General features: G+C 50.0%; 1 protein-coding gene across 2 annotated transcripts in view; it reads left to right on the plus strand.

Annotated features, from left to right (window-relative positions):
* Positions 1-4,658: 4,658 nt before the first annotated feature.
* Positions 4,659-12,736, plus strand: part of Vwce (von Willebrand factor C and EGF domains) — a 29,041-nt gene continuing 20,963 nt past the window's right edge. Inside the window, exons 1-6 of one of the 2 annotated variants that reach the window (XM_006993843.4) lie at positions 4,659-5,011; positions 6,932-7,026; positions 7,121-7,210; positions 7,914-8,042; positions 10,192-10,308; positions 12,617-12,733. In XM_006993843.4, coding sequence (XP_006993905.1) covers positions 4,902-5,011; positions 6,932-7,026; positions 7,121-7,210; positions 7,914-8,042; positions 10,192-10,308; positions 12,617-12,733 — 658 coding nt within the window. In that variant the 5' untranslated portion in view covers positions 4,659-4,901. The remainder of the gene's footprint in view (positions 5,012-6,931; positions 7,027-7,120; positions 7,211-7,913; positions 8,043-10,191; positions 10,309-12,616; positions 12,734-12,736) is intronic. The other variant, XM_076559625.1, reaches the window with a different exon arrangement.

Below are 12,736 nucleotides of genomic sequence, written 5' to 3' on the forward strand. Positions count from 1 at the left end.
GATGTGTTTGTTTCTGCTTTTCTCCCTCTGCCCAGCTGTCCAGCATCCCAGGTATATTCTGTATTGGCTGCAGACCTAAGTGGCATCTTCTGTGTGGTAGCTGCAGTCATAGATCTTGCTTCTCGGATAGTAGATATCTGTACCCCTCCTTGTTTATGATTGGTTTGAGTGGGATTCCAAGGATGATAGAGTGAATTCTAGAAGCACGGCGATTATCTTGGTTGTTTTGATTATCTTGGTTGTTTCGATAGCAGTGAGGCAGGCTTGAGGCCACTTGGGCTGCTTTTCCTGTCTTCATTGTACAGGTACTGTGTGTGTATAATGCACAGCCAGCCCCAAGTGCTATTCTTTTCCTACTCAGTTAAAAAAAAAAAAAAAAGATTTTTTTTTTTTTTTTGAGACAGGGTCTTACTGTGTAGCTCTGGCTGGCCTTGAAATCAGAGGTCCTCCTGCCTCTGCCTCCCAAGTGCTAGTATAAAGTCATGCTCTACCACACCCACAAGATTATATGTATGTGTGTATATGTGGATTTGTACACATTAGTGCAGATGGCTGTGGAGGCCAGAGAGGGTGTCAGATCCTCGGGAGCTGCATTTAGAGGTGGTTGTGAGTTGCTTCCTATAGTTGCTAAGAACCAAACTGGTCCTCTGCAAGAGTAGTGTGCATACTCGTTAACTGCTGAGCCATCTCTCCAGCTTCTCCTATTGCATCTTATTTTATTCCTCTGATTGGTCCAACAGAGCCTGCAGTGTCTTTGGCTTGAAAGTGTAGGAATAGGACATATTTTGAGAGTCATCCTTTGGTCCTGCGTGGATTTAGCCTATAATTCTGACTTTGGGAATAAGGGATGCTCTGTCCCAATAGTCGAGTCTTGATCGTGAACATACTTGCTGGCTCCTTTAAGACCACTCTTTGAGCTGGGTGGTGGTGGTACATACCTTTAATCTCAGCAGAGGCAGGCAGATCTCAGTCCAAGGCCAGCCTGGTCTACACAGAGAAACCCTGTCTTGAAAAACCAAAAGACCAGTCTTTGATGAAGTATCAGGAAAATTGGGGTTTCAAGTTAAGCTACTGTTTTGAGAGAGTCTAGCTTGAAAACAAGGGCAAGGAAGTACCCCAGCATTGGGCCTGCTGCTAAGTCTGTCTCTGGAGACGTTGCTTCATTGGCATCCTTTTCTCCTTACTCTGCCAGGATTTTTGAGAGTTAGGGTTAGGGGTCTTTAGAAAAAGATCAACATATCAAAAGCCGTAGTTTGAATTTGGAACTGATTAAAATTCTTAAAATTGAAGTTTAAATATGAAAAAGGCCCATCCCCAATACCAGAGACCAGTTTTAACGAGTCAGACAAGCAATAACCTCCAGTTTGTGGTTATCATTGAAACTGAATTCTGCGATGACAGGTTGACGATGCTAGTGGTGGTTCTGTCTTGATTCATTTTGTTTTTTTGATATTTTGATGGGGCCTTTCTTACTTTGTAGCCCTGGCTTGCCTGGAACTCAACAGAAATTCACATTTCTCTTCCTCCTTCCACACCTTTAGGACTAAAGGTGTGCACCACTGCGCTTAACCTGGCAGGTTTATTTTCAAAGGGTGGCTTGAGATGGTCTCATACTATAGTCCTGGTTGGTCTGTAATGTATCCCAGGCTGGCTTTAGACCTCCCAAGTGTTGGAATACAGGCCTAGAGCACCATACTCAACTCTGATGCTGTGTGTGTGTCTATGTGTCCTTTTTTGAGACAAGGTCTTGTTTTGTAGCCTAGGCTGGCATTGGTTCTGGCTCTGCCTCCCAAGTGTTTAGAGTGCTAGAAACATAGGCATGCACAATCACTAGCTATTCTGGGCTTTTTAGTGGGTTGACCTACTACCACAGACAAACTGCCTTGATCATCATCAGTGGTCTGTCTTGAAATTGGAATCTAGAGTCTTTGCAGTGTTTTGCTGTTGTGTTTCCTGCAACCATTCTGCTCAGGTTCTGGGTCCTTAGGCTGAATTATTACCACCTCACCCTCATGCCAAGTCAAACTTACTCCACCAAGGTTCCACATCCAGTTCTGAGTAATGTGTTGCTGTCCTGTTTGAGGACGCTTCTGCCCCTTACAGAGACAGAGGAGGTGGTAACGACACTTTATTTGGGGATGAGAACTGAGGTTGAACATGGCTTTAACATGATAGATGAGAGCTTGACAATTGAACTACGTCTCCAGTCTCATTTATTTATTTATTGTATATATTCACTTGAGATTGAATTCTAGAAATCTTTGGATGCTGACATTCTGCTTGCACACTCCCAAATTCCCTCTTAAACACCATTAATCACTTCACAGGGTAAAAGGTCATCTTGAGAGCTCTGTTCCAGCCAACTGGACAGACCCTTCCATGCAGGCACTGATGAGCTATCCTTACTCCAAGCCTCCAAAGGAGGGGTCTTTGGGGAGAGTACTAAAACACTGATTTACATCACATGGCCATTTGGAAGGGTGTCAAACCAGAGGCCTGCATTCTGCAGCCAGCATCTTGGATCTGGCACTCAATGAAGGGTCTTTTTGTTAAGCCAGAAGCCACAGAAGTGGGGAGGAAGCACTGTGCAAACGAACATCATCAGTTAAGGGATCTGACCAAACTAGTCCCTGAAGATGAGCAGATACGTGAAAGACTCAACTGAAGCGCCAGGACCAGACAAGGCGAGGAAGAACAAATGAAACTGAAGGAGCCAACAGTTGACATGAGTGGCAAGGTGATGCCAGAGGACTGAGGACACTCTAGGGGAAATAAATGCTGGGGAAGCTCAGGAAAGTGCTTGGGCTTCTCCAGTTGGAATTTCCTCCTTTGCTATATCCAGAATTCTGCACTTGAGAGATTAGAATTTCGTCTTCCACCTGCTGTTGATGGGTGTGGAGCAAACCCTCTCAGGGAATGAGTCACTGCAGAGAGGGTGTGGGGCTCCCTAAAGTACAGCAAGGAACAGGAGTGGCAGAAGTATGCTGGATGGTGAGTGACAGGTGGCATGAGCCATTGAACCATGAGGGCTGTAATCAGGGAATTCATCCTTTGTGTAGTGGTTCTAGAGGTAGCTTCCCACAGGTGAGAAGGAAGAGCACCTAGTGGCCATTGCATGGTCTTGTAATGACAGTAGCAAGTGCAGTCTGCATGTTCCAGGCCAGAAAGATGCCCTAAGGAGTTTAAAGGTCCTTAGGATTCTGGATGTGTACATATACAGAAGTCACATCTTTGGCAATACGCTCGTTGAGAACTTGACTAGATTATAGGATGGGCCCAAACAAGATGATATTCAGGCCCCAATGTGAATGTCTGCAAACATCGGCCACATGGGTTGAGGTAGAGAGATGGCTGGCAATTTGTGTTTTCATACCATCATCACAGAACTTGTATTAGTTGCTTGTCTTGTTATGGCAGAATACCCCCATAAAAGCAAGGAAGGGAGGGTTTATTTTGCTCAGTTTGAAGGTGCAGCCATCATGGTGAGGAAAGCATAGAACCAGGAGCTTGGGGCTGCTGGTCACACTACACTTGCAGTCAAGAAGCAGAGATGAATGCTAGTGCTCAGCTTATGGTCTTGTTATTCAGCCCAGTCATACTCAGGGTGGGTCTTTACCACTCAATTAAATCATTCTGGTGATAGTTCTGACACACGCAAAGGTTTATTTCCTAGGTGCTTCTAAATCCGGTCAAGTTGAAAACAAGGATTAGCCATGAAAACAACAACCAAAAGCACTTGAGGCTTTCCTCTGATTGCAAACTAAGGGAACCAATAAGCATCCAGCACCCAAGTTAACGTGTTTGGCCCAGCAACTAAAAGTAAAGTGTCTGTGGGAAGGCAGCTGGCGTCCAGGTCACAGTGTTCATCTGTGACCACCAATGCCAAGGATCTTGGGATCAGCCTGAGGCAGAACCAAGTGAACTTGTTTGGGAAGTACATTTTCAGACAAGTGTAGTTAGTTTTTAAAACTAGTTTAGCTGATTTTTAATGGCAGCGAGTTTCCTATTCCTGGGAGTCTTTACACAAAAGCATGACTAATCCAGTCTGGGTGGGGTTAGGCAGGGTCCTTGCTCCAGAACAAGGTAAAATGTGGACCTCCATTCAGCTTCCCCTCAGCTAGATCCTTCTTGGTCCTATTCATCACTTAGCTCTACATTTCTCGACCTAAACCTCTTTCTGGCCTGGGCCAGCTGCAAAGGAGGCCAAAATGGAGCGTTCTAGTTCTGTGTCCCTGGCTCCACTGCCAACAACTGCCCACTGCTTTCTTACCTTCCAAGTGGGCCAGGAAGCTGTCCATCCAACCATTTGACTCAAGGTAGTCTGTGGGTTCAAAACAGGCTAATGCCCTTCGGATGGGGAGCAGACTAACCCACCAACACATGTGTCCAGACCAGCTGGTTAGCTTGGGGAGAGTCTCAAGAGACCCAGTGTCCTGGGTTTGAGTGTTTCCAAGTCTCACCTTCTGAGAATACAGATGTATTGGGTTCCACAGAAACCCAAAAACCTTGTTCCTGAAGTGTCTTTCCAACCCAGGCTTTGGCCTGAAGCCCTCAGTCACTCTGTGGAAGGCGACTCCCAAACCCAGGCAGGGGGTGTGGGCCGAGGGTGAAACCCCGCCCTCGGGGTCCCTGATCTTTGCTCCCGCCCCAGGCTCCACGCCTCCCGGAGAGGCACCGGCGGGCGGCGCTCCTTTTGTGTGTTTCTCTCCAAGGTGCAAGGACCCCCACCCCCTGCCTCTCCAGGCAGTCCTCCCCCAAACCCTAGCCCTCTTCTCGGCATCCTGATCCTCCTGCCAGCTGGGGGGATTGGATCGTTCCTAGGAGGAGGGACAAGGTCGGCAGCCCCTTCCCCGGTGCGGGGGACCTGAGCCCACTGGAGTCCAGGAGCGCTGCTGCCAGTCATGTGGGCTGGACTGTTGCTCCGTGTTGCCTGCATCGTGATCCTGTTGCTGGGGTCTTCAGCCCGAGGCTACACCGGGAGGAAGGCGCCCGGGCACTACTCGGCAGAGAGGTAAGAGCCCAGCGCCTCTCAGCGGCCCAGCCACCGAGCGCCACGGCGTGGAGCTGGCAGAGGGCAGCCGCAGGACCAGTATCCTCTGTGGTGTAGGCGCACCAGAGGGTCTGGACAAAGAGCAGTTTGTGCCAGTTAGGTGGCCCTGGCTGGGGACTGCTCTGCCTAGGGCATATGGAAGATGGGATCCCGGCTCCGTGTGAGTCTAAGTACTAAGTGAAGGCGCTGACCCGGTGGCTAGGGGACCCCAGCACATGCCGTCTGGTCTCCACTGTCTGGCTTTCTTCTTTGGCAGTGCGGGGCCTCCTCCACTTCTGCACCCATTGCCTTGGGATTGGAGGTTTTTCTCAGTGTCCCTTGCTCTGCGCACTCCGTGGACCTTGGAGCCACCGGTGGCTCAGGGTTATGCTTTGGTTTCTGCGCATGTGTGCACAGGCCGAGGAAGCGGGAGGCGTGTCTTTCCGAGCCCTGTAATCCTCCCTAAGGGTGTCCCAGTCCTCCACCACAGTAGGGTGGTGAGGGAGTGGTGATCGTGTGTGCGTGATGCTCATGGCAAGGGAACACGGTGTCAGCGGATAGTCTGGCCCACAGCCACATCTTCCCAGGGGCGCACAGCGGGGGCAGCCCTAAAGGAAGGGCTTATAGCTCAACACGTGGGTTCCGCGGACCCCTTGCCAGTTCCTGCCGACTGAAGCAGTCCAGCGCAGGCTCAGTCTACCGCCATCTGCCTCCCTGGCACCACCGCACGTGAGAAGCGCCTTGGGGCTTTGTGGTGGGCGCTCTGCCCCTGCCTACCTGAGGGTGGAACTCCACCAGCTTCCCCAGGCACCCATCCTACCATTTACCACTTTGATGGCACCTCATGTCCCTTTCGGAGTCCCCTTTGGCTTGGCTGTTTAGCTCTTTTGAGGATCCCAGCTGCCGGACTCTCCTTGACGGTTGCATTCATCATGCCTATGTGTGTGACATCATTGCCAGGCCCTGATTTGTCTTCTGAGAAGAAAAAGGACTTGGCCCCAGAGACAGTGCCCTGTACTGTCATGGTCCCCTAAGCTTCCCACATTTGGCACAGATTATTAACCCTATCTTGTCCTATATCCTTTGTGTCCGATACAGGGACAGACACAGAGAGGGTGCTCTGGCTGGTGGGGGAAATTCCCTTCAGCTCTGACTGAGAATGTGGGAAAAGTCATCTGGTGACTGTTGCCTTGAGTGGATTCATGAATCTTGCTCCAGCCCTTGCTTAAGGAGTTCTAGTCCCTGCCGATGTCCCCTCTGCCTGGAATGCCCCCTCCTTCCTCCTTTTCATACCCGTTCTCTGGTCTTCTTTTGCTTGCAGCAGGGAAGCTGTCCTTCCGGGGACCCTCTCCTGGCCCTCTTCAAGGTTCCATGAGCCCTCCTAGGGTCACTACTACGCTCAGTTCCCATCACCTGGATCCTGTCTGTCCTTTGAAAGCGAGGACAGTAGCATATTCCCGGCTTTACTGCCTGCCGTTTTTGGACACCGGCTCCAGATCACCTGATACTCCATAGGGTGTTCTTACTTGGGCAGACCCTTCTGGGCCTGGCCTTGAGTACCTTGTTGGCATCCTAGGGGATGCCACCCAGACCTTCTGCTTTCTTCCTTTTCTGGCCTCCCATTTATTGATCAGGTATTAGGTATTTTAGGTGTTGAAGTGAACAGATAAGACGCTCTTGTCCTCAGGGAGTAAAGAGGACATAGACAATGAAGCTTTTATCTATTCTCTTACGCTTTTGTCTAGTCTCACTCCCAGGAGGGATTGTGGATCATTTAGGAGTTTCCCATTGCTTTTCCCTGGGGGTCCTGAGAACCCTGTTAACTAACTTACAGACCAGTGGATGAATTGGGAGATTCTGCTACTCTCCATGCAGATTGTGGAGAGTGCTCTTTTCTTGCAGACGTCGTCTGGGCCCCCATGTCTGCCTTTCCGGCTTTGGGAGTGGCTGCTGCCCTGGCTGGGCCCCTTCCATGGGCAGTGGGCACTGTACCCTACGTAAGTACCCATCCCTGTGACCCACGCCTCCTCAGCACACACCAGTGCCGTGCATTGCCGGTGCCCAGTCCCTCACCTGCATTTTTCCCCTCAGCCCTCTGCTCCTTTGGCTGTGGGAGTGGCATCTGCATCGCCCCCAATGTCTGTTCCTGCCAGGATGGAGAGCAAGGGGCCACTTGCCCAGGTAACCAGGATGGACAATGGCTGATGGGGGACCACCAATTCACATGAAGATTATGTGCCTGACATTGGGTACTTGAGATAGGTTCTAGCGTAGCACCTTCAAGACGCCCACTTAGGTAGGCATTCCCATACCTCTTTGACTGTTGAGGCTGAGACAAAGAAGTATTGGCTTTTCCTGGGTCCCTTGATGCATTAGCTACATTTGTTGCAGCTGTAACAAAACAGCTAAGCAAAGCAGCTCAGAGGAGGAGAAGTTAATTTGGGCTTATAGTCCATCAGGGCAGAGAAGGCCCGGCACCAGAAGAGCCAGGCAACTCACAGTCAGGACGCACCAAGAGCTGAATGCCATTGCTTGGCTCAATTTCTCATTTGTATTCCGTTCGGCTCCCAACCTGTGGAATGTTTGCCTTCCACAGTTAGAGTGGGTCTCCCCATCTCAACCCAGTCTAGCAACTCCTTCAGAGACATGCCCAGAGGTTTCCTCCCATTTGACTCAAGATCCTGGGAAGCTGACAATCGATATTAACCATCCACATGGCTAGTAAGCAGTAGACGTGGACGGGAGATCTGTTTGCTGTCCCTCTGCCAACACTACCCCCTGCAACAGAATTCAGGAGGAGCCTTAGGACATCTGAGAGGCCAGACTGCCACCTGCGATGATGCTGCTTTGTTGACACGGCCCACTTCCGTGCTGTGTGTTTTAGAAGCCCATGGATCCTGCGGGGAGTATGGCTGTGATCTCACCTGTAACCACGGTGGCTGTCAGGAGGTAGCCCGAGTGTGCCCTGTGGGCTTCTTGATGACTGAGACAGCTGTTGGTATCAGGTGTGCAGGTGAGAGGCCTGGGATGGGGAGGGGGAGGGTGGAATGGCATCTCCTCCCTGGGCCAGCTAGAGTCCAGCAATCCAAGGGTACCGTCTTCCTATTATTTCACATGTATTTATAGGCAGGAGCAGAGTTGGGATTGAGGTGACAGGTGACCAAATAGTGGCTGCTATCGGAGAGTTTCCAAATATGGGGCAGGGGGACAAGGATAAGGACAGTCCCAATGTAACAGGGGCAGTGTCTAAGAAAGTCCAGGGTGCTGGGCTCAGAGGAACATGGAGACAGGATTGGAGTCAGCAGACACTGAAAACGGAGGGAACTAAAACTCAGTCACTATTTTGTCAAAGTATTATTTGTTTTCTTTTTTATGTTGTGGGATGGTTTAAAAATGTTTTTATTATTATTTTATGTGTACAGGCATTTTGCCTGCATGAATATACACCATGTGTGTGGAGTGCCCGAAGAGGACAGAAGAGGGCATCTGATCCCTCGGAACCGAGTCCCAGCTGGTTGTGAGCTTCCACATGGGTGCTGGGAACTGAGCCTGGGTCCTCTGCAAGAACAAGTGCTCTCAATAGCCGAGGCATCTTTCCAGCTCCTATTATTTATTTTCTTGATTTTAAGTCACTGTAGGCAGAGTGTGTGACCTCTGTCAGAGATGGTTGCTATGACCAATTTCTTGTCCATCTCTTCAGAGGCAAAAGCCTGGTTGGAGGTGTTTTGTGTTTGTTTGTATATGTGGTGTGGGCTGGAGAGATGGCTCAGCCATTAAAGGCTAGGCTCACAACCAAAAATATAAGTATATGTGGTGTATGTACATGTGCAGGTACATGTGTCCACAGGCATGTGGAGGCCAGAATCAACATTAGGTGTCTCCCTCCATGGCCCTCTACCTTAGTTTTTGAGTCAGGGTCTCTCACTAAACCTAGAGCTTGTTGATTTGTCTGGGCTGACCAGTGAGTATCCATGCCCTGCATCCCCCAAAGCTGGGGTTACAGGAGGCATGTGCTGTTTGTGCCCAGCTTTCATGTGGATTCTGGGGAACCTGAGCTCAGGTTTGTATGGCAGGCCCTTTACCTATTCAGCCATCTGCTTTGTCCCTTTTTGGAATGTGTTTGTTTGTTTATCTTGAGAGAGGCTCAAACTATGTAGACCAGGCTGGCCTCAAACTCACAGAGATCCCCCTGTCTCTACCTCCCAGTGTTGGGGTTTTAAGGTGTGCGCCATGACGCTGCCCTTTTTGAAGTTTTAACAGTAAACTCTACTGCTTTCCCACGGACTAGTAAAGTAAATGAGAACTCATTTGGAAGCATGTGAAAGTAAGTAGAAAGTTGAAAGTGAATGTTTCCTTGAGTCCCACTCAGAGTGTTCCTACCAAAACGAAGTGCTTTCTCTGTTCCTTTATCTGGGCATGTACATGCTCTTGTGTGTAGATGTGTATATAAGGTTTATATGTATGTGTTCTTCATGAAATCGGGGCTGCAGTTACTGGAGTTTTTGTTAAACTGAATTTTAGCTTAGTATTCAAAGTAACAGGTTTCATGATGGCATTTCCTCCCCCTCCCCCATTTATTTATGTATGTGTGTTATGACATGCATGTGGAGGACAGTGGTGGCTGTTGGGGGGCTCAGTGCAGTTCCAGAGAGCCCAGCAGCTATTCCCAGGTCCTCAAACCCTTCCCCACTCAGAAAAGGCTCTCCATGCTCCTGATTCTCCTAACCCCACTCTCTTCCAGGACACGCCTGCTGTGGCAGGTTATTCCTGAGCAGGGCGTATGTCACCCTCTGGGCCTTGGAGCCACGATGTCCTGTCCGAGGCAGTCAGTAGCCCCTCCCTGAGTCTCCTGCTCACACCTGGTGCTCAGTGAACATCTAGTGGATGACACTGTTCACTGGGCCCTGTCATTTTGGGGACCTGAAGGTCGCCCCATAAGGACCATCAAAATGGTTCTCCTCAGGCATGCTTTCCCACCATTTAACCTGGGTTAAGAGTAGGGGTCAGTTCCTCTGTCCTTTTATCTCCTCTTTCTGGGGCTCCCCTCATGGCCATGGCACTTTGCTGATGGATGCTCCATCTTCCACACATGACCCCTCAAAACTGGGGTCCCTTTTCCTGGAGTCACAGCCACAGTTGGAGTAAGGATTTTCTTTTCTCAGACATTGACGAGTGTTTAAGCTCATCTTGTGAGGGCCACTGTGTGAACACGGAAGGTGGTTTCGTGTGCGAGTGTGGGCCAGGCATGCAGCTGTCCGCTGATCGTCATAGCTGCCAAGGTGAGCGGGGCAGAGGTGTCGGGAGCGGCTTCTAGGCCCTGCCAGGTCCGGAAGATGCATCCTCTGTGCCAAGTCCTCTGAGAAGGATGCTGTGTAATTCCCGCTTTACTGGGGAAAAACGAAGGTTCACTCACATCCGTTCTGTTTGTAAGGGGTGGGACTTAGGGTTTAAGTCCATCATGGTGGACTCTTTTGTTTTGTTTCTTTGAGACAGAATCTCCCTACATATCCCTGGCTGTCCTGGAACTCTCTTTGTAGACCATGCTGGCCTTGAACCTGCCTTTGACTCCCAAGTGCTGGAATTATAGGCGTGTGCCCCTATGCCCATGCCCAGCATTCATGGTGGACTTGCTCTGAACCAAGATGCTCTAAAATCTGCTTCCGTCATAGGAAGGATGGGGATGAAGGAACCGTCCCAGGGAGAACAAGGGGCAGATGCCCCCAGGGCAGGAGGTACCAAGATGGAGGAAGATTCTCATCACAGTCACACAACAAGGCAGAGGAGACAAAATAAGCCCCTTGAGTCTGTGCTATTATTTTCTCTGCATGTGAAATTTCAACAGATCTAAGAATCTTGAGCACTATGGTGTGAGCCTCAGGTCCTCTCTCCCATCGCCCTCCTCTGCCCACCCTAGAGAGCCCTGCTTTCCTAGTCTGCTTGAGTTGCTGCTTAGACCACAGGAATTTGTTCTCAGCCCCTGCAGAGCCACCGTCTAAGGCCAAGGTACTGGCTAGCTTTGCGTGGGTTCCTCTGGTGTGAAGAAGATGCTCTTGCTGTGTCCGCCCAAGATGTTGAGAGGGAGGGACACAGGGTGCTTTGATGACTCTTCTAAGGGCATTAATCCATCATCATTAAGGCCCCACCCTGTGACGTCATCTAACCCTAATTATCCCCCAGAGCCCTACCTCCGAAGCACTTGCACCTTGGGAAGCTAGCTTTCAGTGTGAACTTTCCGTCTCGAGGCCCTGCCTGCCTGCCTGCCTCTCTCAGCCACATGTTCTACATGTGCATCTATACAGGCTTATTAATGACCAAACTTGCCCATGCTGGGCGCCAGGCTAAGCATTTCCATCCATACAGTTAGGAAGTGGACACTGTTTATCTCCATCTCACTGAGAAGAACTCTGAGACTTCACACAGTTAAGCAATTTACCCACAATCACATTGGAGCTGGGGGGGTCTCATCCCAGTTGCTTTTCCAATTTCTTTTCCCTGAGCAGCTGATTGCTCTTAAAGGCTCTTCCCACATCAGGTGAGCAGACCAGATAGATCTGTTTTTGTTGTTGTTTTTAAACTGCTGCTTGGTTCTCTGTGGTGCAAGTGTCCCATAGCTTATGAGTTCTTCTGCTGACAAACAGGGAGGTTATCTCTAGTTTAATTTTTTTCTTTTTCCCCAGCTTCAAACAGCCTGGGGAAGTTTCTATGTGGGAGGCTCTGTAGAGGAAAGTTTTTAAGTCCACAGAAGACTTCTTTTCTGTTCAGACAAGAGGGAAAGACATTGGGGCAGACAGACTATGAGTCCAAGGGGAGGGCCATAAGAATGGGATGTGTTAGCCGGGCGGTGGTGGCACACGCCTTTAATCCCAGCACTCAGGAGGCGGAGCCAGGCGGATCTCTGTGAGTTCGAGGCCAGCTTGCTCTACAGAGCAAGATCCAGGACAGGCACCAAAACTACACAGAGAAACTCTGTCTCAAACAAACAAACAAACAAACAAACAAACAAACAGACAGACAAGAATGGGATGTGTTTAGAAGATGTGGGAAAATAAACAAGGTGGTGGCTGGGACTGTCTGTCCATAGCTGTGTTTGTTTTATTTGTTTATTTTTCTTACATTGGAGTGTGCATGGGGGGGGGGGCAGAGAACAACTTCTGGGAGTTCTTTTATCGTGTGTGGGTCCCAGGGATCTAACTCACAGGTTTGGAGGGAGGCACCTTTGTCTGCTGAGCCATTTCACTGGCCCCCATAGCATATTTAACGGTCTCATGAATGCTGCTTATTGTGGGTGAGGGCCCTGAGAGGTTTGGAGCCGAGAGTGGCCCCTTGCAGATGACCTTGGGAGAGGACCTCCTAGAGACTATTATGGGATGATGGTTCGGGAAGAACAGAGGCAGAGGCAGAGGACTCAGGGAGGCTGCATCTGCTCTCCAGCCTAGAGACAAGGTGGGTTGGGCTGGGACGAGATGGTGAGGGCGGAGAAGTTTGGAAAGATGGTCTCCATGGCCCTGAGTGGAGTGAGAGAGGGGGATGGGAGGAGTTTAAGCCCTGTTGAGAGATGGGTGCCAGCTTCATCTTCTCCCCTCACAGACACCGATGAGTGCCTGGGAACTCCCTGCCAGCAGAGATGTAAGAACAGCATTGGCAGTTATAAATGCTCCTGCCGCGCCGGCTTCCACCTCCACGGCAACAGGCACTCCTGTGTAGGTG

Source organism: Peromyscus maniculatus, chromosome 1 (genome assembly GCF_049852395.1).
Source record: "Peromyscus maniculatus bairdii isolate BWxNUB_F1_BW_parent chromosome 1, HU_Pman_BW_mat_3.1, whole genome shotgun sequence".
In the NCBI taxonomy this organism is placed as follows: domain Eukaryota; kingdom Metazoa; phylum Chordata; class Mammalia; order Rodentia; family Cricetidae; genus Peromyscus; species Peromyscus maniculatus.